The following is a 26819-nucleotide window of genomic DNA, read 5'->3' as shown; positions in this document are numbered from 1 at the left end:
ATTACCTTGGGCAGTATGGCCATTTTCACAATATTGATTCTTCCATGCTATTCCATGAGCACAGAATATTCTTCCATTTGTTTGTGTCCTCTTTTATTTCATTGAGCACTGGTTTGTAGTTCTCCTTGAAGAGGTCCTTCACACCCCTTGTAAGTTGGATTCCTATTTTATTCTCTTTGTAGCAATTGTGAATGGGAGTTCACTCATGGTTTGGCCCTCTGTTTGTCTGTTATTGGTGTATAGGAATGCTTGTGATTTTTGCACATTGATTTTGTGTCCTGAGACTTTCCTGAAGTTGCTTATCAGCTTAAGGAGATTTTGGGCTAAGACGATGGGGTTTTCTAAATATACAGTCATGTCATCTGCAAACAAGGACAATTTGACTTCCTCTTTTCCGAACTGAATACCGTTTATTTCTTTCTTTTGCCCGATTGCCCTGGCCAGAACTTCCAACACTATGTTGAATAGGAGTGGTGAGAGAGGACATCCCTGTCTTGTGCCAGTTTTCAAAGGGAATGCTTCCAGTTTTTGCCCATTCAGTATGATATTGGCTGTGGGTTTGTCATAAATAGCTCTTATTATTTTGAGATACGTTCCATCAATACCTAGTTTATTGAGCATTTTTAGCATGAAGGGCTGTTGAATTTTGTCGAAGTCCTTTTCTGCATCTATTGGATAATCATGTGGTTTTTGTCATTGGTTCTGTTTATGTGATGGATTACGTTTATTGATTTGCATTTGTTGAACCAGCCTTGCGGCCCAGGGATGAAGCCAACTTGATCGTGGTAGATAAGCTTTTTGATGTGCTGCTAGATTCAGTTTGCCAGTATTTTATTGAGGATTTTTGCATTGATGTTCATCAGGGATATTGGTCTAAAATTGTCTTTTTTGTTGTGTCTCTGCCAGGCTTTGGTATCAGGATGATGCTGGTCTCATAACATGAGTTATGGAGGATTACCTCTTTTTCTAGTGATTGGAATCATTTCTGAAGGAATGGTACCAGCTCTTCTTTGTACCTCTGGTAGAATTCGGCTGTGACTCCTTCTGGTCCTGGACTTTTTTTGGTCAGTAGGCTCTTTATTATTGCCTCAATTTCAGAGCCTGTTATTGGTCTACTCAGGGATTCAAATTCTTCCTAGTTTAGTCTTGGGAGGGTGTATGTGTCCAGGAATTTATCCATTTCTTCTAGATTTTCTAGTTTATTTGCATAGAGGTGTTTATAGTATTCTCTGATGGTAGTTTGTATTTCTGTGGGATCAGTGGTGATATTCCCTTTATCAGTTTTTATTGCGTCTATTTGATTCTTCTTTCTTTTCTTTTTTATTAGTCTTGCTAGTGGTCTATCTATTTTGTTGATCTTTTCAAAAAACCAGTTCCTAGATTCATTGATTTTTAAAAGGGATTTTTGTGTCTCTGTCTCCTTCAGTTCTGCTCTCTGATCTTAGTTATTTCTCGCATTCTGCTAGAAATGATTTTCAATGATTTGGTTTTGTGTGCTCTTGCTTCTCTAGTTCTTTTAATTGTGATGTTAGGGTGTCAATTTTAGATCTTTCCTGTTTTCTCTTGTAGGCATTTAGTGCTATAAATTTCCCTCTACACACTACTTTAAATGTGTCCCAGAGATTCTGATATGTTGTGTCTTTGTTCTCATCGGTTTCAAAGAACATCTTTATTTCTACCTTCATTTTGTTATTTACCCAGTATTCATTCAGGAGCAGGTTGTTCAGTTTCCATGTAGTTGAGTAGTTTTGAGTGAGTTTCTTAATCCTGAGTTCTAATTAGATTGCACTGTGGTCTGAGAGACAGTTTGTTGTGATTTCTGTTCTTTTACATTTGCTGAGGAGTTCTTTACTTCCAACTATGTGGTCAGTTTTGGAATAAGTGTGATGTGGTGCTGAGAAGAATGTATATTCTGTTGATTTGGGGTGGAGAGTTCTGTAGATGTCTGTTAGGTCTGCTTGTTGCAGAGTTGAGTTCAATTCCCGGATATCCTTGTTAACTTTCTGTCTCGTTGATCTGTCTAATGTTGACAGTGGGGTATTGAAGTCTCCCATTATTATTGTATGGGAGTCTAAGTCTCTTTGTAAGTCTCTAAAGACTTGCTTGATGAATCTGGGTGCTCCTGTATTGGGTGCATATATATTTAGGATAGTTAGCTCTTCCTGTTGAATTGATCCCTTTACCATTATGTAATGGCCTTGTCTCTTTTGATCTTTGTTGGTTGAAAGTCTGTTTTATCAGAGACTAGGATTAAAACCCTTGCCATTTTTTGTTTTCCATTTGCTTGATAGATCTTCCTCCATCCCTTTATTTTGAGCCTATGTGTGTCTCTGCACATGAAATGGGTCTCCTGGATACAGCAAATTGATGGGTCTCGACTCTTTATCCAATTTGCCAGCCTGTGTCTTTTAATTGGAGCATTTAGTCCATTTACATTTAGGGTTAATATTGTTATGTGTGAAACTGATCCTGTCATTATGATGTTAGCCAATTATTTTGCTCGTTAGTTGATGCAGTTTCTTCCTAGCATTGATGGTCTTTACATTTTGGCATGTTTTTGCAGTGGCTGGTCCTGGTTGTTCCTTTCCATGTTTAGTGCTTCCTTCAGGAGCTCTTGTAAGGCAGGCCTGGTCGTGACAAAATCTCTAAGCATTTGCTTGTCTGTATAGGATTTTATTTCTCCTTCACTTACGAAGCCTAGTTTGGCTGGGTTGAAAATTCTTTTCTTTAAGAATGTTGAATATTGGTTCCCACTCTCTTCTGGCTTGTAGAGTTTCTGCCAAGAGATCTGCTGTTAGTCTGCTGGGCTTCCCTTTGTGGGTAACCTGACCTTTCTCTCTGGCTGCACTTAACATTTTTCCCTTCATTTCAACCGTGGTGAATCTGACAGTTATGTCTTGGGGTTGCTCTTCTCCAAGACTCTCTTTGTGGTGTTTTCTGTATTTCCTGAATTTGAATGTTGGCCTGCCTTGCTAGGTTGGGGAAGTTCTCCTGGATAATATCCTGAAGAGTGTTTTCCATCTTGGTTCCATTCTCCCTGTCACTTTCAGGTACACCAATCAGCCGTAGATTTGGTCTTTTCACATAGTCTCATATTTCTTGGAGGCTTTGTTCGTTTCTTTTTACTCTTTTTTTCCCTAAACTTCTCTTCTCGCTTTATTTCATTCATTTGATCTTCAATCACTGATACCCTTTCTTCCACTTGATTGAATTGGCTACACATGCATGCGTCGTGTAGTTCTCGTGCCACGATTTTCAACTCCATCAGGTCATTTAAGGCCTTCTCTATGCTGTTTAATCTTGTTAGCCATTCATCTAATCTTTTTCAAGGTTTTTAGCTTCCTTGCCTTGGGTTTGAACATCCTCCTTTAGCTCGGAGAAGTTTGTTATTACCAAGCTTCTGAAGCCTACTTCTGACAACTCGTGAAATTCATTCTCTGTCCAGCTTTGTTCCATTGCTGGCGAGCAGCTGCAATCCTTTGAAGGAGAAGAGGTGCTCTGGTTTTTAGAATTTTCAGCTTTTCTGCTCTGGTTTCTCCCCATCTTTGTGGTTTTATCTACCTTTGGTCTTTGATGATGGTGACCTACAGATGGGGTTTTGGTGTGGATGTCCTTTTTGTTGATGTTGATGCTATTCCTTTCTGTTTGCTAGTTTTCCTTCTAACAGGATCCTCAGCTTCATGTCTGTTGGAGTTTGCTGGAGGTCTACTGCAGACCCTGTTTGCCTGGGTATCACCAGTGGAGGCTGCAGAACAGCAAATATTGCTGCCTGATTCCTCCTCTGGAAGCTTCGTCTCAGAGGGGCACCTGGCTATGTGAGGTGTCAATCGGCCCCTACTGACAGCTCTGTCCATTCTCAGTGCTCAAACTCCGTGCTGGGAGAACCACTGGGGACATTTAAGTCTGCAGAAGTTTCTGCTGCCTTTTGTTCAGCTATACCCTGCACCCAGAGGTGGAGTCTACAGAGGCAGGCAGGCCTCACTGAGCTGTGGTGGAGCTCAAAGGAGCTTCCCAGCTGCTTTGTTTACCTACTCAAGCCTCAGCAATGTCAGATGCCCCTCTCCCAGCCCAGGCTGCAGCCTTGCAGTTCAATCTTGGACTGCTGCACTAGCAGTGAGTAAGGCTCTGTAGCCGTGGGACCCGCTGAGCCAGGAGTGGGATATAATCTCCTAGTGTGCCATTTGCTAAGACCATTGGAAAAGCACAATATTAGGGTGGGATGTCCCAATTTTCCAGGTACCATAGTCACGGCTTCCATTGGCTAGTAAAGGGAAATCCCCCATCCCCTTGCATCACTTCCTGGGTGAGGTGACACCCCACCCTGCTTTGGCTCACCCTCTCTGGGCTGCACCCACTGTCCAACCAGTCCCAGTGAGATGAACCAGGTACCTCAGTTGGAAATGCAGAAATCACCTGGCTTCTGCGTCGATCACGCTGGGAGCTGCAGACCAAAGCTGTTCCTATTTGACCATCTTGGAACAATCCTCTTTTGTCATTTATTCAAGAAATATTTGAGAAGCAAAGATGTCATCATTTTGATGAAGTCCCAGTTTATCAGTTTTTCTTTTATGGATCATGTTTTTGATATTATATCTAAGAAACCTTTGCTTAGTCCAAGGTCATAAATATTTTCTCCTGTATTTTTTCCTAGACGTTTAGTTTTAGCTCTTACAGTTAGGTCTATCATCCATTTTAGTTAATTTCCATATATGACCTAAGGATCTAGGTTTACTTTTTGTAAATGAATAACCAATTCTTATAGAATCACTTATAGAAAGAACATCTTTTTCCTATTGAATTGTCTTAGCATCTTTGATGAAAATCAATTGACTTTCATCAAATGAAAGTGGGTTGGATTCTGAACTCCCCTTAATTCCATTGATCGATCTATCTCTCTTAATGTGGATTCTATACTGTCTTGACTACTTTTGCTTTACACTGAATTTTAAAATAAGGCAGTATTAAGTACTCTAACTTCATTCTTACTTAGCAAGATTGTTTTGGCTATTCTAGATATTATTGTATTTCTGTATGATTTTAGAATGAGCTTGTCAATTTTTCCAATAATCTTTCTAGACTTTTGGCAGGAATTGCAGTTAATTTGTAGATCAATTGTCATCTAACAATATTGAGTCATATAATCCATTAACATGATATATCTCTCCATTTGTTTAGGCACTTATCTGAGTGATGTTTTTTAGTTTTCAGTGCAAAGGTTTTGCACTTATTTTGTTAAATTTTTTCCTAATTATTCTATTATTGCTATAGTTTGAGTGTCCCTACCAAAACTCATGTTGGAATGCTTAAGAGGTGGGGCCTAACGGGAAGTGTTTGGGTCTTGAGAGCTCTTCCTTTGTGGGCAGCTTGGTACTATTCTTAAACTAGTGAGTGTGTTCTCACTCTTGTGAGACTAGATTAGTTCTCTCAGGAATGGATTAGTTACCATGAAAATGAGTTCCTATACAGTGAGGTCACGCTTCATGCTTGGCCCCTTGGTGCATGCCTACTCACCTTTAACCTTCTTCTGCCATATTGTGACACAACACTAAAGCTTTCACCAGAACCCAAGCAGATGCCAGTGTCATGCTTTCCAGCCTGCAGAACTGCAAGCCAAATATACCTCTTTATAAATTACTCAGTCTCCGGTATTCTGTTATAGCAACACAAAACGGACTAAGACAGAAAATTGGTACTGAGAGTGGGATGTTGCTATATAGATACTCGAAAATGCAGAAGCCTCATTGGAACTGGGTAATGGGCAGAGGCTGGAAAAGTTTGAAGGAGCAGAGTAGAAAAAGACTGTATTGTCATAAACAGAGCATTAAGGATAATTTTGGTGAGGGCTCAGAAGACAACAAAAAGATGAGAGAAAGTTTAGAATTTCTTAGAGATTGGTTAAGTAGTCATTACCACAATGCTGATAGAAATATGGACAGCAAAGGCCATTTTAATGAGATCTCAGATAGAAATGAGGAACAAGGTATTAAGAACTGGAGACAAAGTCATCCTTGTTACACCATAGCAAAAATTTGGCTGTGTTGTATCTAAGGCTTTGTGCCCTAAGGTTTTGTGGAAGGCCAGACTTAAGATTGATGAACTAGGGTACCTGGCAGAAGAAATTTCTAAGCAAAATATAGAGCAGCTGTGTAGCTACTGTTTACTACATTCAGTGAAATGCAAAATGAAAGGGAAACAAGCATAAATTTGAAAATTAATAGCCTGGCCATGTGGTAGAGAATGAAAGAGCATTTTCAGGAGAGGAATCCAAGGTTGCAGCAGAACAAGAAATACTAAAAAGATTAGCACTGAGAGAAGAAAGCCAGTTGATAATTATTGAGATAATTTTTTTAAAGACCCTTGAAGGCATTTCAGAAATTTTAGAGGTTGTCTCTCCAGAGGTCTAGGAGGACAGAATGGTTTTAAGAGACAGGACCCATGCATCACTGCCCTGTGTAGCTGTTTTGAGATCCTGCTCCCCAAATTCTGGCACAGCCCTCAGCAGCCACCCCAGCCATGGCACAATCATACCCAGGTGTGGCTCAGGCTGCCATCCCACAAGATACAAGCCATAAACCTTGGTGGCAAACAGTCGTGGATCAAGCAGCCTCAGATGCAGCTCATGACACCACTCTGAAGGGTGCAAGCGGTAAACCTTGATGGCATTTATAACCATGTGGTACTAGGTTTTCAGATGTGCAGAATACAAGAGAAGTGGAGGCATGGTGGCTTCCACCTAGATTTTAAGGAATGTACTGAAAAGACTGGGAGCTCAGGTAGAGACTTGTTGCAGGGCCAGAGCCACTGCAGTGTACCTCCCCTAAGGCAATGCTGAGCAGAAAAATGGGGTGTTGCAGCTGCCACAAAGAGCCTGTACTAGCGCAATGCCTAGTGAATACATGAAAGTGGACCACCACTGGGACTCCAGAACTATAGAGCCATTGCCAACATACAACCTCAGCCTGGAAAAGCCACAGGTAACCAACTCCAACCAGTGAGAGCAGCCATGTGGCTATGCCCAACAAAGCAGTGGAGGTGGGGCTGCCCAAGGCTTTAGGGATAAAACTCCCCACTGTGCCCAGGAGGCAGCACATGGAGTGGAGAATTATTCTGGAGCTTTCAGATTTAGTGTCTGCCCTGCTGAGTTTTGGACTTGCTCGAGGCTTGTCACCTCTTTCTTCTTTTGGCCTATTTCTCCCTTTTGGAATGGGACTGTCTGCCATATGACTATTCCACCATTGTATCTTGGAAGTAAATAACTTGTTTTCTTATTATTATTATTAGTTTACAGGCTCATAGCTAGAAGGAACTTGCCTTGAGCCTTATATGACACTTTGGACTTTGACCTTTGAATTGGTACTGGAAGACCATTAGGGTTGAATAATTATATTTTACAGTGTAAGAGAGACATGAGTTTGGGGTTCCAAGGGTGGAATGCCATGGTTTCAGTGTCTCTGCCAAAAATCATGTTGGAACCTTTAAGAGGTAGAGCCTAATGAGAAATGCTTGGGTCATGGGGACTCTGCCATTTTGAGCAGCTTGGTGCAGTCCTCATATAGTGAGTGAGTTCTTGTTGTCATGAAACTGGATTGGTTCCTGTGGGAATACATTAGTTACCCTGAGAATGGATTGTTATAAAGCAACCCATTGTACAAAGTTGTACCTTGCATTTGGCCTCTTGGCACATTCCCACTTCCTCTTTGGTCTTCTGCCATGTTTTGATGCACTACTAAAGTCCTCACCAGAAGCTAAGCAGATGCTGGTGCCATGCTTCTTGAACTTCCCAGTCTGGAGAAACATGAGCTAAATAAACCTCTTTATACAGTCTCAGACATTCTATTATAACAACATAAAACAAACTAAGACATTTATTTTTGATGCTATTGTGATTGGAATTGTTTTCTTTATTTCATCTTTGTATTGTTTATTGCTACTATATATACAACTGATTTTTGTATATTGATCATATACTCTACAAACTTGCTAAGCCCCTCTCTTAGTTCTAGTAAATTTGGGAGGGGGTGTGGTATGTGGGAGGGGGTGTGGTATGTGGGTGTGTGTGTGGGTGTGTTCCTCAGGATTTTCTGTATACAAGGCTAATAACAAAAAGAGTTGTCTTTTTTCCATACCTTTTTTTCCTTGACTATTGCACAAACTAAGACCTATGGTGCATTGTAAAATAGAAGTGGTAAACACAGGTATCTTTGCATTTTTCCTAATCTAGAGGGAAGCACATTCGATTTTTTTTTTAACCATAAAGTATGTTTGCTATAGGCTTCTGGTAGATGCCTTGATCATTTGAAGAAGTTCTCTTCTATTAATAAGTTGATGAGATTTTTTAAAAATATATGAGTGTTGAATTCTGTCAAATGCTTTTCTGCATCTGTTGAGGTGATCATATGGTTATGTCCTTTATTCTCTTAATATAGTTTATTACATTGATTTTGGATGTTAAGTCAACCTCACATTCCTGAGATAAACTTCATTTTTTTTCATATGTTGCTCAATTACGTTTGCTAATATTTGGTTAAGAATTTTTATGTCTAGGTTCACAAGGAATATTGGTATATAGCTGTGTTTTCTTGTAATGTCTTTGTCTCGTATCGATGTCAGGGTAATATTGATATCAAATGAAATAAAGTTAGTTGGGAAGTTTCCTTCCTCCTCTATTTGCTGAAAAAAGTTTTTGTAACATTGGTATTGTTTCCTCCCTTAATAGTTTGATAGAATTCACCAGTGAAGTATATTTTTTCTCTATAGGAAGGTTTTAAATTACTGATGCAGTTTCTTTACTTGATATTGGTATATATTTTTTCCTTTCTCCCTTAGTCAGTTTTGGTAATTTGTGTCTTTCTAAGAATTGTTCTATTTTATCTGAGCTGTCTAATTTTTTACCTTAAAGTTATTACACCATTTTCTTAACATCCTTTTAAGGGTAAGGTCTGTAGTGATATTTCTCTTTCATTCTTGATTTTGGGAATTAGTGTCTTCTTTCTTTTTTCTTGGTCAATGTAACTAAACATTATATTTCTTGACTTTTATATATTTTCTTGACTTTCTGAAATAAGCAATTCTGGGTTTCTTTGGTTGTTTTTAATGATATCCTGTTCTGTATATATCGTTTTCCACTGTGACCTTTGCATTTCATACATCCTACTTACTTTTGGCTTGGTTTACTCATCTTTTTCTAGAGTCTTAAGATGGAAGTTATAATTATCAATTTTAGATTACTTTTTCTTCCTGTTTCTAAAGCTATACATTTTCCTCTATGCACTGCTTTAATTGCATCCTGTAAATAATGTTTTGTGTTTTTTTTTTTTTTGTATTTTAAGTTTATAACATTTTATTTATAAAAATAGGCTGGGGAAAAAGGATTTGTGCCACTGGGGGAGAACTATTTTGGGCCATTTTTAAATTTCTTTTCCTCTTAACAATTTTCAAAGTCACATTTGAATTCTTTGAGAATGGTATTTGTCAACAAAAAAGCTCCAGTGAAAAGGAGGAGGGAAACTGAGGAAGTATGAAGAAAGGGAGTGAGAGAAGGAGGAGTGGGCATACAACAGCCAACACATAAAGAAATGACTTTTACTGAAATGACTCTGCACTGTGCCTCATGCACTAGGTGATGCAAGCATGCTGCTCAAACATCAACACCAAACGTCATTTAGAAATGGTGGTCTTCTCTGGGTTCTGACGGACACTTGTTCCCCAACATGGCACTATTAAATGATGCTTTCAAGGCAGACATTAAGACATTACTCCAAAGAGAAGACTGTGGTGGCAGATGCTGGGGCCATATTCTTCATAGGCCTTCTTGGTGTGACAGTCTGAAATAACTCCAGAGTTGAGGCTAGCATTAAGCTTCCAAACCATAAGGCATAGTGCTGCATGTGATGGATTGCCACCCGAACCTCTGCAAGCTTAGGTTTGAGTCTCCTGCCACTGAGCTCCTTTACTGAGTTTTAATCTGACGTGTACCACTCTTCAAATCTCTCTGCAGTTGAGGTTCAAATTCCTGAACATAGTCAAACCTCTTGAAAGAACAGCATTCTTATACAGTGGACAATGCACATCAATGGGACAGTTTTGTATTCATCAACAATATTCAAGATGGATTCCATAACGTCTGGGTTGGCAAACTCTGGGTAAAAAAATATTTCAGGTTGCAGGAACCTTTTGTAACCAACATCTATTATGAATTTCTCTTGGTTGATAACACTGATACCTGTGTACTGTTTGATCCACTTCCAGGGATCCACGTCATACTTAGCAAATTCCTTGACTATATCAGGGCAAATGTAACAGTATTTCTCCTTCATGGCTTTTGTGGTCTCCAGTGACTGCCCAAGAGGGATTCCTACTTCCCTCTCCCTTAGCAGCTGTTGGATGAAATACGCAATATCACCTACAATCAGGATGTGTTTGATGCAGCTCCCAATTACATAACCTTCTACAACTGGGAGAACATGGGTGACTCCATCTCTTTTGTCAATTACTATAGTCATTAACATACATTCGCCCACTTGGTGAGATGTCCAAGATGCCACCAAGGCCAGTACCTCCTGAACTGCAATGTAGAATCCTAGTACATTAAATAATTCAAACATAATTTCTGCAAAAATGCTCTCTGTTTTCTAGTGTATTCCGTGGAAGTTCTGTCATTAAAAAATAATGGTCCTCAGATTCTGCTCAAAAATATTTAAAAACCACTTGCTCCATGAACCTTTCCATAATACCGCAGTCTTCAGTGATTCCATGTCATATTGACCACTTTGTAGCATACATAGATTTATCAATGGCTTCATCCTGTATTTAAAAAGTCAAGGTCATCAACTCCCCTCAACATTCTCCTTTGGGCTTTGTCATCTACCTTTGCTGACTCTCTGATAGAAATGCATGAAAGAATAGTAAACTATGGCTCAGTGTTGCCTGCATAGCCAAGTTTGGAATACCTACTGAGGTTGTCACAGGGCTGAGACCCAGAGCAGTGGATGCAGCTCAACCTCCAGGTGTGGGCTGGATGCCAGGGGCTGAGAGCAGGGCCATGGAGGAGCCAACGTGGGCACTGAGTGGCTCTTACCTGATGCCACAGTCTGCCACACAGGAAGGCAGGAAGCCCGCTATGCTTGGAATACACAGCACTTAGCCCCACTGGCCACCCTGGAGCACCCTGCCACCATGCACTCGGCAACCCACTCACCCCATGTGCCGCGTCTCCTGCGTATTTCCATTTTTATTATAAGATATATTGTAGATGGGTGCAGCAAACCACCATGGCACATGTATACCTATATAACAAACCTGCACATTCTGTACATGTATCCCAGAACTTAAAGTACAATAAATTTTTTAAAAGGAGTATTTTAAAGGATCAATCTACTATTTGACAGTCATGGAAATAGTGAATGGGAGTTAAAGGAAAAAAAAAATAAGCCAAAGAAAGAAGGGAGGAGGAAAGGGAAAAAGAAAGGAAAGAAAAGGAAAGGAAAAGGGAAATACAAGAAAAGAGACTAAATAAATAAGTGATTGACAGTCTGGGAGTTGGCAAATATGTATTCAGACAACACTGACAAAATAGGCCTCTTGCTAAAAATAGCAGAATGCACAAAGTACAGTAGCAGCCTGTCTGTCCTGAGAGGCTGGGGAGGTTTAGGAAAAGAGGTTGGGCAGGTTGGAGACAGATAAGTATGCAGTCAGTTTTTGCTTGGTGGAGAAAGTAATCATGGGTGATTCAGAAAAAGGAAGATACTTACATAATAATTGTTTTGTACTTTTTTTTTTGGTCTTCTATTACTTTCATAAAATTATCTTTGCATCAAAAGTTATTAACACTTTCAGGACTCCTTGTATGCCAAATTCTTTGAATTAGATTTCTTAATTTGTGATCACACTGGTAATTTATCTAGCACAATGAATTGAATGTGTGTCTTTATGTTTAAAGGGAAAAATAAAATTCAAAACAGCATATTTGATGTAATTTATGATTAGATAATAGAGAAATATCAATTTTAATATAATTTTTAGAAAGTAAAGCTTTGGCTGGTCATGGTGGCTCACGCCTGTAATCCCGGCACTTTGAGAGGCTGAGGCAGGTGGATCACGTGAGGTCAGGAGTTCAAGACCAGCCTGACCAACATGGAGAAACCCTGTCTCTACTAAAAAAAATAAATTAGCCGGGTATGGTGCCACATGCCTGTAATCCCAGCTACTCGGGAGGCTGAGACAGGAGAATCGCTTGAACCTGGGAAGCGGAGGTTGTGGTGAGCCGAGATCATGTCATTGCACTCCAGCCTGGGCAACAAGAACGAAACTCCATCTCAAAAAAAAAAAAAAATTCTTATTAGTGGAACTACGAAAAAAATACAATGACTCTAAACTCATATCTTACCACGCAGTAGATGTATATCAGAATTTAAGCAGCAGAGAAATCATTTTTAACTTTTTTTAAATTTTTTCTTATCAATAAACCATATGAGGTAAAAATACCAAGGCTTCCTAAAATGTACAAACCTCACCACAGCTTTACCACACTGTTTTGTTTTGGGTTTTGCTATTTTAAAATATAAAATAATTATTCAGTATAACTCATAATTATTTAACTATCAGCAATACTTTGTTATTTATATTAATAAATTCTGCTTCCTTTTGTGAGATTAATTACTCCATAGCTTTTGCCAGTCTGTTTCTGGGCATTTTACTATTTCTCTACTCAGAGTTGTAATTGCCCTTTATCTATCCTTCTTAATCAGAACATCCTTCCTTTATACCAGTGTTTAAAAAATAAATTTAATACTTAATTCAATTTAATATTCTAAATAAACATACATATATAATATAGTCAAGTTCTTTAGGAATATATGTGTGATTTTTCACATTTCTTTAATGTCCAAAAAGATATCCCACTGCATATATGTTTTCTGGTGAGGTTTTAATATACATATTGTTTATTATTCTTTTTTCCTGACACTAGTGCTTCTCAAATTATCTGTGATGAAGAAACAGATGTGTTTTTTTTGTTTTGTTTTTCTTTCTTTCTTTAAAAAAAAACTTTTATTTTGGGGTACATTTCAGGGGTACATGTTCAGGTTTGTTATATAGGTAAACTTGTGTCATGCGGGTTTGTTGTACAGATTATTTTGTCACCTAGGGACTAAGCTTAGTAGATTAGGACCCAATAGTTTTTGTTTTTAATTTCCCATTTGATGTAGACTGATACTTACTTTTTATAAGATACAGTGTCAGATTGCTACAGAACTTTGTAATCACTCTCCATTTCTGTGTTTGTCTTGTCACTGAGAACAAATCCTTGACACCAGCCAAGAGAGCCCCTGACCGAAAGCACAGGGAGTGTCCTTCCGGCTCCTTGCTTCCTGTCAGCATTCTGCTCACTAGACAAGTGCTTGAACCACCCCCTTCTCTTGTCTATTGATATTCAAGCAAAATCTCAATGCAAAAAGAGAATCCATGATGTAATTAGAGAAGAGAACGTGTTCTTTTTGCATATATCCTTAAAAAATCTTTCCTCAAAATGTCAAAAATTCTATTACCAGAAATGTTCTGATTTTCCTAGAATGCAAGAATTCCTGGGAGAACATCTTACAGATTGCAATATTCTTTCATGCTCACTAGTTCATTTTATTGTAACAAAACCTATGTATATTGGCAAGAGATAATTTTTTATCCCCATTTTACAGACAATAAAACTGACTTATAGGTTTAAAAAAATTATATTTATATATATATATATAGAAAAAACAAGAAAACACTTGTGTTTTCTTCTTTCACCCATAATTACCATTTGCATATATCTTCTAATCTCCTATCCTTTTACATTCAACCTGCTTGTTTTATGTAAAGTTTGTTTCTTGTAGGCACCATATAGCTGAATCTTGTTTTTTTAAAGTCCTGTATGGTAATAGTTGCCTTTTGATTTTAGTGCATTCACATTTTACGTAATTATTGATATGGCTGGATTTGCATTTAACATTTCGTTATTTGTTTTCCATGTGTCATATCTTTTTGTTTTTCTTTTCTCACATTACTGCTTCTTTCATGTTAACCAAGTATTTTTAGTGCCCTATTTCAACTTCTCTGTTGATTTTTGCTATGGTTTCCAGCTTTTTGTTGTAGTGGTTTCTCTGGGGCTGTTTTTTTTGGTTTTTTTTGTTTTTGTTTTTTTGTTTTTTGAGACAGTCTTGCTCTGTCGCCCAGGCTGGAGTGCAGTGGCATGATCTCGGCTCACAGCAAGCTCCACCTCCCGGGTTCACGCCATTCTCCTGCCTCAGCCTCCCAAGTAGCTGAGACTACAGGTGCCTGCCACCACGCCCAGTTAATTTTTTGTATTTTTAGTAGACACGGGGTTTCACCATGTTAGCCTGGATTGTCTCCATCTCTTGACCTCGTGATCTACCCGTCATGGCCTCCCAAAGTGCTGGGACTACAGGTGTGAGCCACTATGCCCGGCCTCTTTGGGGCTTATTATTTTAAGAGACAATGGCATGGTCATAGCTTATTGCAGCCTCATACTCCTGGGCTCAATCAGTCCTCTCACCTTTGCCTGTCAAGTAGCTGGGACTACAGGCATGTGTCATCACACCTGGGTAATTTTGCTTAAATTTTTTTAGAGACAGTTGTATTAGTCCATTCTTGCATTGTTTTCAAATACCTGAGACTCAATAATTTATGAGAGGTTTAATTGGCTCACAGTTCTGCAGGCTGTACAGGAAGCGTAGAGGCATCTGCTTCTGGGAAGCCTTCAGGAAGCTTACAATCGTGGCAGAAGGCAAATGCATGTCACATAGTGAAAGCAGGAGTAAAAGAGCAAGGGTCAGTGCCACACACTTTTAAATGAGATCTCACAAGAACTTACTCACTGTCACAAGGACAGCACTAAGAGGACGGTACTAACCATTCATGAGAAATCTGCCCCCATGATCTATTCACCTCCCAGCAGGACCCACCTCCAACTTTGGGAATTACAATTCACCATGAGATTTGGGCAGGGACACATATCCAAACTATATCAACAGAGTCTCATTGTGTTGCTTGGGCTAGTTTCAAACTCCTAGCCTCAAGCAATACTTCTATCTCAGCCTCCCAAGTGCCTTTGGGGATTATAATAATCAATCATCTTCACTTTTTACAATCTACTTTGGTTTAATAATTTTTACTTAATTCCAGTGTTATATAGCAACTTTGGTCCAATGTACCTCTTTTATGCTATAAACTCAGCAGTATTGGTATAGTTATTGCCTATAATAATCATATGGTTTTTTAAAAGAGATTAAATCAGAATACACACACACACACACATCTTTTATACTTACAAATTTATTTACCATTTCCAGTGCCACTTATTCCTTATAGGTTCAAGTTGCCATCTGGTGTCATATCCTTTTATCTTTATATATATATATATACTTTAAGTTCTAGGGTACATGTGCACAACATGCAGGTTTGTTACATATGTATACATGTGCCATGTTGGTGTCCTGCACCCATTAACTCTTCATTTACGTTAGGTATTTCTCCTAATGCTATCCCTCCCCACTCCCCCCACCTCACGTCAGGCCCTGGTGTGTGATGTTCCCCACCCTGCATCCAAATGTTCTCATTGGTCAATTCCCACCTATGAGTGAGAACCTGCAGTGTTTGGTTTTCTGTCCTTTTATCTTAAAAGCATTTTCTTTAGTGTTTCTTTATCAAGGGTAAGTTCTCTTTATTTTTATTTATCTGGAAATGTCTTTATTTCAGCTTCATTTTTGAAGGATCATTTAACTGGATGCAGAATTCTTGATTGACAGTTATTTTTCCCTGCACTTTTGAAATGTTGCTTCATAAGCCTTCCTTTTTTTCAGATAAAAATGCCAGTATTGATCATATTATTGTTCTCCTGTATGTGATAAGTCATCTCTTGCTACTTTCATAATTTTTTTATTATCCTTGGTTTTCACCAATTTGATAATTATGGCTCTAGGTGTGAATCTCTTTGTGTTTATTGTACTTGAGATTTGTTGAACTTCTTATATCTGAAGATTAATGTTTTTCATAACATTTTTGAAGTTTTCAGACATGTTTTCAAATATTTTTCTGCCCCCTTATCTCTCTCTTCTCCTGGAATTCCCATTATGCATATGTTAGTGCTCTTGATGGTATCCCATAAGTTTCTGAGGATCTGTTTATTATCCTTTTTTCTTTTTGTTCTTCAGATTGATTAACCTCTATTGGTCTATCTTGAAGTTCACTGATACTTTCTTTCACAAGGTCAAATATGCTATTGAACCTCGCTAGTGATTTTTTCACTTTAATTGTTGTACTTTTCAATTCTAGATTTCTATTTTTAAATATGTTCTGTCTCCTTATTCATATTCTCTATTAGACAGAACGTTATATTTTTAATTTGAATATATTTATAATATATACTTTGAAAATTTTCTAAATCTGATATCTGAATTCAGACAGTTTCTATTCACTGCTTTTTTTTTTCCAGAATATGAGCCATATTTTCCTGTTTCCTTACACATCTAATAATTTTTAATTGAAAACTAAACACTTTAATTATACATTATAGCAAATCTGGATTTGGTTTTTATTTGTGATTGTTTTGTTGTTGTTATTGTTTTGGTAATTGGCCTATACTTGTACTGTGTAATCCTTCTGCCCAGTGGTTTTCAGCAGTGATGTCTTTTATATTGTGTTGTTGTTATTATTATTATTATTTTAGCCTGTCTTTCTAGGAATTTCCTTTGTGTCTGTTGCATAGCTTGATTTTGGAGAGACATGTTAAAGCTAGTAAGGCTTACACTATCTGCCAAATAATCTGTGGGTGGGTGGGTGAATGCATTCAAAGTTGCAATTAATACTCAAGTCTCACTTCATTTTTACTTTTTGTCATACTCTCTTGAGTCTTTCCTACACTTCCATACTTTTCCAATCAGCCATATATGTGTGGAGAACTTATCTCAAACTGTCTATGACTCTCTCCTTTCCAGGATCTCTCATTTTTTTAAGTAATATTCAGGTTTTTAATTTATTATAGTGAAAGGATACAAAGCAAAATTAGCAAAGGGAAAAAGGCGTATGTGGTAAAGTCTGGAGGAAACCAGGCACAAACTTCCCAGAATCACCTCCTGTGGAGTTACAAGGATGTGTTTTTCTTTCCCAGCATGAAATTTTGACAACACATGTGCAATGTCGTCTACCAGGACCAGAGTCTCATTAGAGACTAAGTACTCAGGATTTTATGGACATTACTCTCCTTCACATGTACCAGAATTCCAGACTCCCAGAAGGAAAGCAGCTGTTCAGAGTAAACCACAGTGTTTGTATAAACAATTTAGGCACAGTGAGCCACTCTTCTCAGTGAGAGAATTGGAACTTGGAATTGGGAAACTCTAGCCTTGCATGTGGGTCTTTCTTTTCTTTCTTTCCTCTCTCTCTCTCTCTCTCTCTCTTTCTTTCTTGAATTCCAGGATACATGTACAGAACGTGCAGGTTTGTTACATAGGTATACCTGTGCCATGGTGGTTTGCTGCACCTATTGACCCTCAGGATCTCTCATTTAAATTTTTGTCTTGTCTTCCACTTCCCCAACTGAGACTGCAACTTCAGACTAGTAAAGCTGTGATTCTCTCTGTTCATTCCCAAACCACTCTGCTATATTTAACTGGCAAAACCATTGATTTCTTCCCTCTACTCCATACCAAATCCACTTCTGCCCCCAGCCCTAACAGGAAAGCTGCTGGTTTTTACATCTAGCTTCATACTGGTAAAACTACAGTTTTTCCCAGCTGAGCTTGGGGATGAAAAGAGGGATGGGAGTGTATTAGTCCGTTTTCATTCTGCTGATAAAGACATACCCAAGACTGGGAAGAAAAAGAGGTTTAATTGGACTTATAGTTCCAGATGACTGGGGAGGCCTCAGAATCATGGTGGGAGGTGAAAGGCACTTCTTACATGGTGGCGGCAAGAGGAAGATGCAAAAGCAGAAACCCCTGATAAAGCCATCAGATCTTGTGAGGCTTATTCACTACCATGAGAACAGTATGGGGGGAACCACCCCCGTGATTCAATTATCTCCCACCAGGTCCCTCCCACAACACATGGGAATTATGGGAGTACAATTCAAGATGAGATTTGGGTGGGGACACAGAGCCAAACCACATTAGGGAGCATCCCCAGTCAGGAAGGGCTCAGACTTTTACCAATCCTACCAAAAACCCTAACACTTTAAGAATAAATGCTCTTAATTTGATAACTGTCTTTGATGAGTTTTCCGGGTACTAAAATGATTGTTTTTGGTATTTTGTGCAATTTTAGGGGGGAGTTTTGGTGTGGAAATAAATTGCCAACCTTTTCATGTCACCTCACAGCCTTATCTTTATATCTTCTGATTAACAATTTTCATTATTAATGTGTTACACAACCAATACTTGTTTAGACTAACCTACATTTTACCGATTACTTTGCACATTGATCCTTCCTTTTTGGTTCTATGTTATATTTCTAAAGCATATCTCTCAGTAGATTTTTCCCCAGTAAAAAATGGCATATGTTCTTAAATGTATTTGTTTGACAATATCTTTCATTTGTCTTTTGTTTGAGTGACAGTTAACTGGCTACAGAATTCAACATTGAATGACTTCTTTATCTCTGTACTTTGAAGATTTTAATTATCTTCCATCTTCTATTGTTGCTATTAAGAATTGAGAATCTGCTTTATTGTTTATTTCATTATGATTAATCTCTTTCTCTGTCTAGATTCTTTAAGATTTTATTTTTGCCTTTGGTAGTCTATAGTTTCTCAACATTTTATCTAAGTGTGTACTTTTACTTAATCCTGATTAGAACTCATTTGACTTCCTGTGTCCAAATCAATAAAAACCTTAATCAATTCTGTAAAATTTGAAGCCAGTTTTCTTCTCAAATATTGTATCTTCTTCATTCTTTCAATTATGTTTCTGAAACTACTATTAGTTGTGTTTTAGATATTTTCCATCATCTAAATCTCTCATTTTCCACCTCATTTTTTTATGCTATGCTCTTAAGTAATTTCCTCATATCTACCACTTTGCTGTGTTCTCCTTCAGCCATGTCTAGACTGCTATTTGGGGTACTTAGTGGGGTTTTTTAGTTGAGTAACTTTTAAAGTTTTTTCTAGATGTTCTATTTAATTATTTTGCAATACTTTCAAGTAGTTTTTTCTTCTCTTGTCTCCAATTTTTAAAAAATTGTCTCTAGTCACTTTGAAAATACATATTTTATAGTGTCTATCTAGTGGTTCTATTAGCTGAGGTTTTTAGACATCTAATCCCATTCTTTGTTGTATCTGTTAACTTTTGCTCATGGGATATTTCTTCTTATTTTATTTTAAGTTCAGATTCACTTGGTTTTACCTTTGAGACTTTATGCGGTCTGGGATCAGGAGTGTCTATTAGAGATTTTTTGAATTAGCATCTACCAAGTGTTCTAGGGATACTTCTATGCAGGGACACTTTTATGGTAGGTTTAGAACTTTGGGATCCCTAACCTGTACATGTAATGTAAATTTGAGCCCTACACATAAGTTGGATGAGGCCAGTGTTGCATATGAATTCTCAAAAAAGACTTTGCCACCCAGAGACCAGCTAAGACAAACTGCCTTGTCTTCTCAGTTTGTCAGTAGGATGACATTTTCTGGTCCATTCTTTTTTCTTCTTCTTCTTCTTTTTCTTGAGATGGAGTTTTGCTCTTGTTGCCCAGGCTGGAGTGAAGTGGCGCCATCTCAGCTCACTACAATGTCCACCTCTTGGGTTCAAGCGATTCTCCTGCCTCAGCCTCCCAAGTAGCTGGGATTACAGGCATGCGCCACCAGGCCAGGCTAATTTTTTGTATTTTTAGTAGAGACGGCATTTCACCATGTTGGTAAGGCTCATCTTGAACTCCTGACCTCAGGTGATCCACCTGCCTCTGCCTCCCAAAGTGCTGGGATCACAGGCATGAACCACCGCGCCCAGCCTCATCCGTTCTTTTAGTAAGAGTTTAGCCCTCCAAGGCTTCCAGTTTTGCAGGATGACAATAATCAGAAGGGAGCGGGGAAAGAAATTTTGTTCTAACTTTCTGCCTGGAGTAAGTAAAAATCCTCCTCTTTTACCCTGGCAAATTCTATACAGCCAGAAAGGGGTCATAGCTAAAAAATGCCTGTAAGTTGTTTTAAAAACATTAAAAGCATTACCTACTATGATTCATGGCAAATGATTTAATTAGCATGTGGAAATTTACCATGTTATTATTTGCCCTTTACAGAAACCTATGGATTCCTCTGTGAGTAGCACCTAGTTGCCAGAAACAAGATGTCTAGTAACTTCTACCTACTCATCTTATCTACCTCTACTTCCTACACATAATATAAGATACTTTATATTTATTCCCACAAAGTCTAGGTTCATTTCTTCTAGCCATTACCTTCTCTAATACATTTATGCCAAATATCAATTGAATTATCCTTTCAATACAAAGATTTAGTAGGTTCCTGTTAAAAGATTTGGCACCCTGACACTGTGATCTTCAATAACGTTGTGAATTCTTATCACAGACAATCATCCTCTTATTTTCCATCCTGATGAAAAAGCTATTTTAAAATACAAAATGAAGTAAATCTCATCATATTGCCATGATGTTCTTAACTATGATATATTATAATGGTTAGCATTTTCGAGAGTTCACATACAGGTTTTTTTTTATTCTTTTATTGAGACTGAGTCTCGCTCTGTCACCCAGGCTAGAGTGCAGTGGCGCAGTCTTGGCTCACTGCAGCCTCCGCCTCCTGGGTTCAGGCGATTCTCCTGACTCAGCTTCCCATATAGCTGGGATTACAGGCACGCACCACCGCATACAGCTAATTTTTGTATTTTTAGTAGAGATGGGGTTTCACTGTGTTGGCCAGGCTGGTCTCAAACTCCTGACCTCACGTGATCCAGCCTGCCTCAGCCTCCCAAAGTGCTGAGATTAAGGCGTGAACCACTGCACCTGGCCCAGATACAGGTTTTAAATATTTTTAAAGTAAAAACACTTTGTTTAAAACCTATCTCATAAATTGACAGGTTATTTGGAATATATGTTAAGCAGATATCTCTTTCCACCAAACTAGGAAGCAACGTTGATCTATACCATGTATCATTTTATAGAACTGGTTATTAGTATATATGATAAAAGATAATTGATCCTTTGTTTGTATATATCTATGTGTATGTAGATATATAGCTGTACTTTTTTTGTATTTCAGGAGTTATACTCTTTGTGATATGGTGTACGACCTGGTCAGTCTTAGGCTCTGAAGCTCTCCCTGGTGGAAATTTATTTGGATTGTTAATTATTTTTTATAGTGCCATTATTGGGGGAAAGATTTTACAACTCATTAGAATACCTTTAGTGCCTCCACTTCCACCTCTTCTTGGTAAGTATATAATTAGTTCTCTTTTCTTTATTATTGACTGTATGCAAATTTTGAATATTTTCTTGTTGAATTAGATATAATTCAGAAACATTTCAATGTAGTGTGTTTTATATAGTTTCTTCATATATGTATTTACTGTATGTGTGTGTGTGTATTTATTTTTCTCTCTGTCTACATATATACACACACAAGTTTTATCCAAAATTTATTTTTAAAATAAATTTAATATCCTCAGTATATTATTCCTGTTGCTTTATTGTTTAATAGAATCTTTAAAAATCTTAGATTCAAGGGGTACATGTGCAGGTTTGATACCTGGATATATTGCATAATGGTGAGGTTTGGGCTCTAGTGAACCCATCACCAAATAGGGAATACTATACCCAACAGGTAATTTTTCAACCTTAACCCTCCAACCCTCTCTCCTTTTGGACTCCCCAGTGTCTATTATTTCCATCTTTATGTCCATATGTACCCATTGTTTAGCTCCCACATATAAGTGAGAACACGTGGTATTTGATTTTTCTGTTTTTGAGTTATTTCACTTAGGATAATGATGTTCAGCTCTATCCATGTTGCTGCAAAGGAGATGATGTCATTCTTTTTTATGACTGCATAGTATTCCATGGTGTATATGTACCACATTTTCTTTATTTAGTCATTTAAGTTGATTCCATGTCTTTTTATTGTGAATAGTGCTACAGTGAACATATGTGTGTATGTGTCTTTGCAGAAGAATGATTCACACATTGAACCATCCTTGTATTTCTGGAGTAAAACCCACTTAACTGCATTATCTTTTTGATGTACTATTGAATTCATTTTGCTAGTTGAGAATTTTTGCATCTACGTTCATCAGCAATATTGGCCAGTAGTGTGGTGTGTGTGTGTGTGTGTGTGTGTGTGTCTTTGCCTGATTTTGGTATAATTGTGATACTAGATTCATAGAATGTGTTAGGGAGGAATCCCTCCTTGATTTTTTGGAATAAGTCTCAGTCACCTGTGAACCTGAACTAGAATAAGTGGATTTTACAATGAATAAATGAATGAATACAAATTATTGTAAAACAAAATTTTGTTAAGTATATGATAACCATACAAATGCATGACAATAAACAATGTGATATGAAAGCTCTCAGCCAGCCTACCATATTTGTGATTGTTTTTGAACTGCATAGTGGGAGGAGGTGCTTCTTACAATTTTCACTTTGTAAGCATTTATTCTTTGATTTTAACCATCACCACTATAACCATCATCACTTGTGGATTCACCAAAAATTAGGTAAATAATTATCTTATTTGTTTTTATAAAACTCTAAGATGTATGTAGAGCTCATATTTCTTTCATTGTTTAATACTAGAAGTGTTTTTGGATCTTTATTTAGAAGTTTGGTGATGTTTTGTGACCAAAAATATGCTATAGGAAATTGACTCTTGTTTATATCATTTAGCCTATGCTAAATTGGTTTTGTTATATACCATTTTACTCAAAGTTGCCATTTCCAATAACCTATAGACAATGTTAAGTGAGAACTTACTGTATTCAAATATATCTAAATATTCAGTACAGTGGGCCAGGCACGGTGACTCATGCCCATAATCGCAGCAATTTGGGAGGCCAAGGCAGGAGGATCGCCTGAGCCCAGGAGTTCAAAACCAGCCTGGGCAAAATAGCAGACCTCGTCTTTATAAAATATTAAAAATTTTTCTGGGTCTCAGCTACTCAGGAGGCTAAGGCAAGAAGATCACTTGAGCTCAGGAGGTTAAGCCTACAGTGAGCCATGTTTGCATCACTGCACTCAGCTTGGACAACAGAATGAGACCCTGTCCCAAAAAAATAAATATATATTCAGTACATTGTCAGCAGATATAATCTCTACATCTTACCTCTGCTGTCGCTTCTGTATCCACAATTTTCTTGCAGCACCTTCTAAGTATTTATTGAATCATTTTCCTCCTCTCCAAACTTTCTCTTTTGCTCTAGCTTAGGCTATTTGTTTCCAACTTTTGCGTGGACTGTGGCAGAGCCTTCAAATTGGTCTCTGTCTCCAGTTTTATCCCTAACTAATTCACCAAGACCCTCACATAAAAAAACACCAGACTCATTGTTACTTTCTGCCTAAAACCTTCCCGTGGTGCCTTACTTTGCCAAAGTTCGGGGAGACCTTTCTATGATCTGGCCCACCAAGCTCATTCTCCTCCCTCTTTTCCTTGCCGTGTATGTTCCAGCAACACTAAATTACTTGTTGAACCCCATTTAGATGTATGGTTTCTTATCGCCATGGCTTTATTCATGCTGCCTTCTCTACTTGCTTGTAACCTGCACTTTACCAACATAATGAGAGACATAGTACATTAGAAAAGAAAGTAAATGTTTCTGTTTTCTTTCTCAGAAAAATGAACTGTCATGTATCTTTATTTTCTTTCTTTTAAGGGATGTTACTGGCTGGTTTTACAATTAGGAATGTTCCATTCATCAGTAAACATGTCCATGTTCATAACACGTGGTCTTCAATTTTAAGAAGCACTGCCCTTACCGTTATTCTAATACGAGCTGGGCTTGGACTCGATCCACAGGTAGATTTACAATTACAAATTGAGTAAGGTTATTTCAAATATTAGAGGATGGTGAGAAACAAAAGAAGCAAAAATTTTATTTACCTGTTCCAAGTGGAGTCTGTAAACAAACTTAAGATAAAGAAAAAAAGACCAGGCATGGTGACTCACGCCTGTAATCTACAAAAATCAGTCAGGCGTGGTGGCATGCACCTGTAATCCCAGCTACTAGAGAGGCTGAGGCAAGGGAATTGCTTGAACCTGAGCGACGGAGATTGCAGTGAGCCAAGATAGTGCCACTGCACTCCAGCCTGGGGACACAGCAAGACTCCGTCTCAAAAAAGCAAAACAAAACAGACAAACAAACAAAGAAAAAAAAAAGAAGAAGAAAAAAGACTGTGTAGAAATATTGGCACCTTAATTTCTAATAAATAGCCATCATTATCACTGATATGAAGGGAACTGACTGTGTTGTAAAGTCTTTATTAGCAATCACCTGTAATCATTTGCACAGAGATAAATGTCTCTTATGTAGCACCTATATTATTTGGGAGGCTCTTCTATGGAGAACTATGTACTCTTCAGTTAACAGGATAAGAAAAGCCTTATAAAAGTCTTTTTCTTTTTTTAGGGAGATTAAGGATTTCAGTAACTTTTTTATGATGTTTTCTCCACAGGATTATGTTCCTGATTATCTCTGCATTATTGTAAAATCTAACCTTTTAAAGCATTTCTTTAAATATTACAATCTAGGGATCATAAATCCCATCTTTAAGATGACTATTCATGAATATGACAGCTACTCAAATAAATGTGGCAAATGTGGTTTAATAGAAATAGCTCAAGAGCATAAATAATTATAGCCATTGAGATTATATTCTCCAGTTGAAAGTATGAACCAAGGAGAAAATTGAAAAGTTCTCCCTTTTAAAATGAAGTATGCAGTTTTTAAGTTATTTTCTTTGGCATGTTGGCATTCTATTTATAATTATTAAGTTAATCAAACAGTTCATATCAAAAAATTAACTAATGGGAAAACACTAATAGGACACTATTTATACTATTTATTAGGAAAGTTCAGGAAGGTAGCAACAGCTATTTAATCACAGTAAAATTCATCTTTTAATAATTAAAATGCAATAATATTTTATAAAAGATGAAATTGTTTATAATCCAACCTATGATGACATATAAAATGTAATAGAGTTCCAAGTCCAGTGGGACAATCTTTTCAAATGAGATTTTGTTTAGTGAAAGCTTCTTATGAAAAAAGACTTTATAGTTCAATATTTCTTTAAATAATTTTCTTGTTGGCCATTGTAAATGTACCTAAGTGTGACTGTTTTGTATTTCAGGCTTTGAGACACTTGAAGGTGGTTTGTTTCAGATTGGCTGTAGGTCCATGCCTTATGGAAGCTAGTGCAGCTGCTGTTTTTTCCCACTTCATTATGAAATTTCCCTGGGAATGGGCATTTCTATTAGGGTAATTTCTTTCTCATTTTTTCTTATGAAAATATTCAATTAAGGATGCTTGTTTAAAACTGTTAAAATATTCAGAATGTTGTATAGAAAATCTCTATTAAAATTCTTTTCACAGTATTGGAAACCTTGGAAAACAGTTGATTAAAAGCAGAGCCATGTCCCAAATTGTATGAAATTTTTAACAAACATTCATAGCCCCTAAATGTTTATCATCAAGAAAATTCACATGATCAATTTATTCCTTTTCATCTGTATTATAACATATCTGTATGTTTTAATCTATCTAATGGCCTCTTCCTCATAGCTATATGTAAATACAGTTGCACATTTTATACATATGTATGTGTGTATGTATAATTTGAGAAGCATTTTATATAGACATAGGTTTATAAATATAAACTCTCCCATTTTAAAGCAAGCAAGCAAACAAACAAAAACTCTTGCCGTATGTCCAATGCCCCATCCATCTTTATCTACCATCCATTTACCTGATGTTTGAATTCCTAAAAATAAGTCTGTAACTACTGTCTCTAGATCCTAACTCCTTTTCATTTCTTAAATCATCAACTTTTGTCTCTGCTTCTCCATTCCAATGACATTCATAGCAAAATTCATCCATTATATAGTTACTACAAAATCTAGTGAATTTTTAAATTAATGTTTATGATAAAATACCCAAATGCACTTTTATTTTAAAAATTAGAACTTTATAAATAAAGGAGGAATGACCTTTGACTATGCCTTCAAATCATAATGCCCATAACTCTACCCAAAGCGAGAACTCTTAGGAGTTTTTTTCTTCTCCAATTTTTATTTTGGCTCAAGGGGTACATGAACAGGTTTGTTATATTGATAAATTGCATGTTACAGGGGTTTGGTATGCAGATTATTTTGTCACCCAGGTAATAAGTATAATACCCAATAGGTAGTTTTTCTATTCTCACCCTCCTTCTACCCTCCATCCTCAAATTCACCTAGTGACGATTGTTCCTTTCTTTCTGTCCATGTGTACTCAGTGTTTAGCTCCCACTTGTAAGTGAGAATATGGGATATTTGGTTTCCCATTCCTGTGTTAATTCACTTAGGATAATGGCCTCAACTCCATCCACTTTGCTCCAAAGGACATGATCTTGTACTTTCTTGTGACTGTGTATTATTCTATGGTATATATGTGCCACATTTTCTTTATCCAGTTCACCATTGATAGGCATTTAGGTTGATCTCATGTCTTTTTTTTTTCCAATAGTTTTTAAGGAATAGGTGATGTTTGGTTACATGGAAAATATTTTTAGTGGTAATTTCTGAGATTTTGGTGCACCCATCACCAGAGCAGTGTACACTGCACCCAAGG

At 37.4% G+C, this 26819-nt stretch overlaps 1 protein-coding gene and 1 pseudogene across 1 annotated transcript in view; one reads left to right on the top strand and one right to left on the bottom strand.

Annotated features, from left to right (window-relative positions):
- The window catches only part of SLC9B1 (solute carrier family 9 member B1), a 122141-nt gene that overhangs the window by 52746 nt on the left and 42576 nt on the right, over positions 1 to 26819 (top strand). The window contains exons 4-6 of the mRNA XM_001110263.5: positions 21260 to 21430; positions 23865 to 24007; positions 25342 to 25469. Coding sequence (XP_001110263.2) covers positions 21260 to 21430; positions 23865 to 24007; positions 25342 to 25469 — 442 coding nt within the window. The remainder of the gene's footprint in view (positions 1 to 21259; positions 21431 to 23864; positions 24008 to 25341; positions 25470 to 26819) is intronic.
- On the bottom strand, positions 9745 to 10728 carry LOC100430181 (actin-related protein 3B-like; annotated as a pseudogene).

Source organism: Macaca mulatta, chromosome 5, assembly GCF_049350105.2.
Source record: "Macaca mulatta isolate MMU2019108-1 chromosome 5, T2T-MMU8v2.0, whole genome shotgun sequence".
Classification (NCBI taxonomy): Eukaryota; Metazoa; Chordata; class Mammalia; order Primates; family Cercopithecidae; genus Macaca; species Macaca mulatta.
This window is presented reverse-complemented; position numbering and strand designations above follow the sequence as displayed.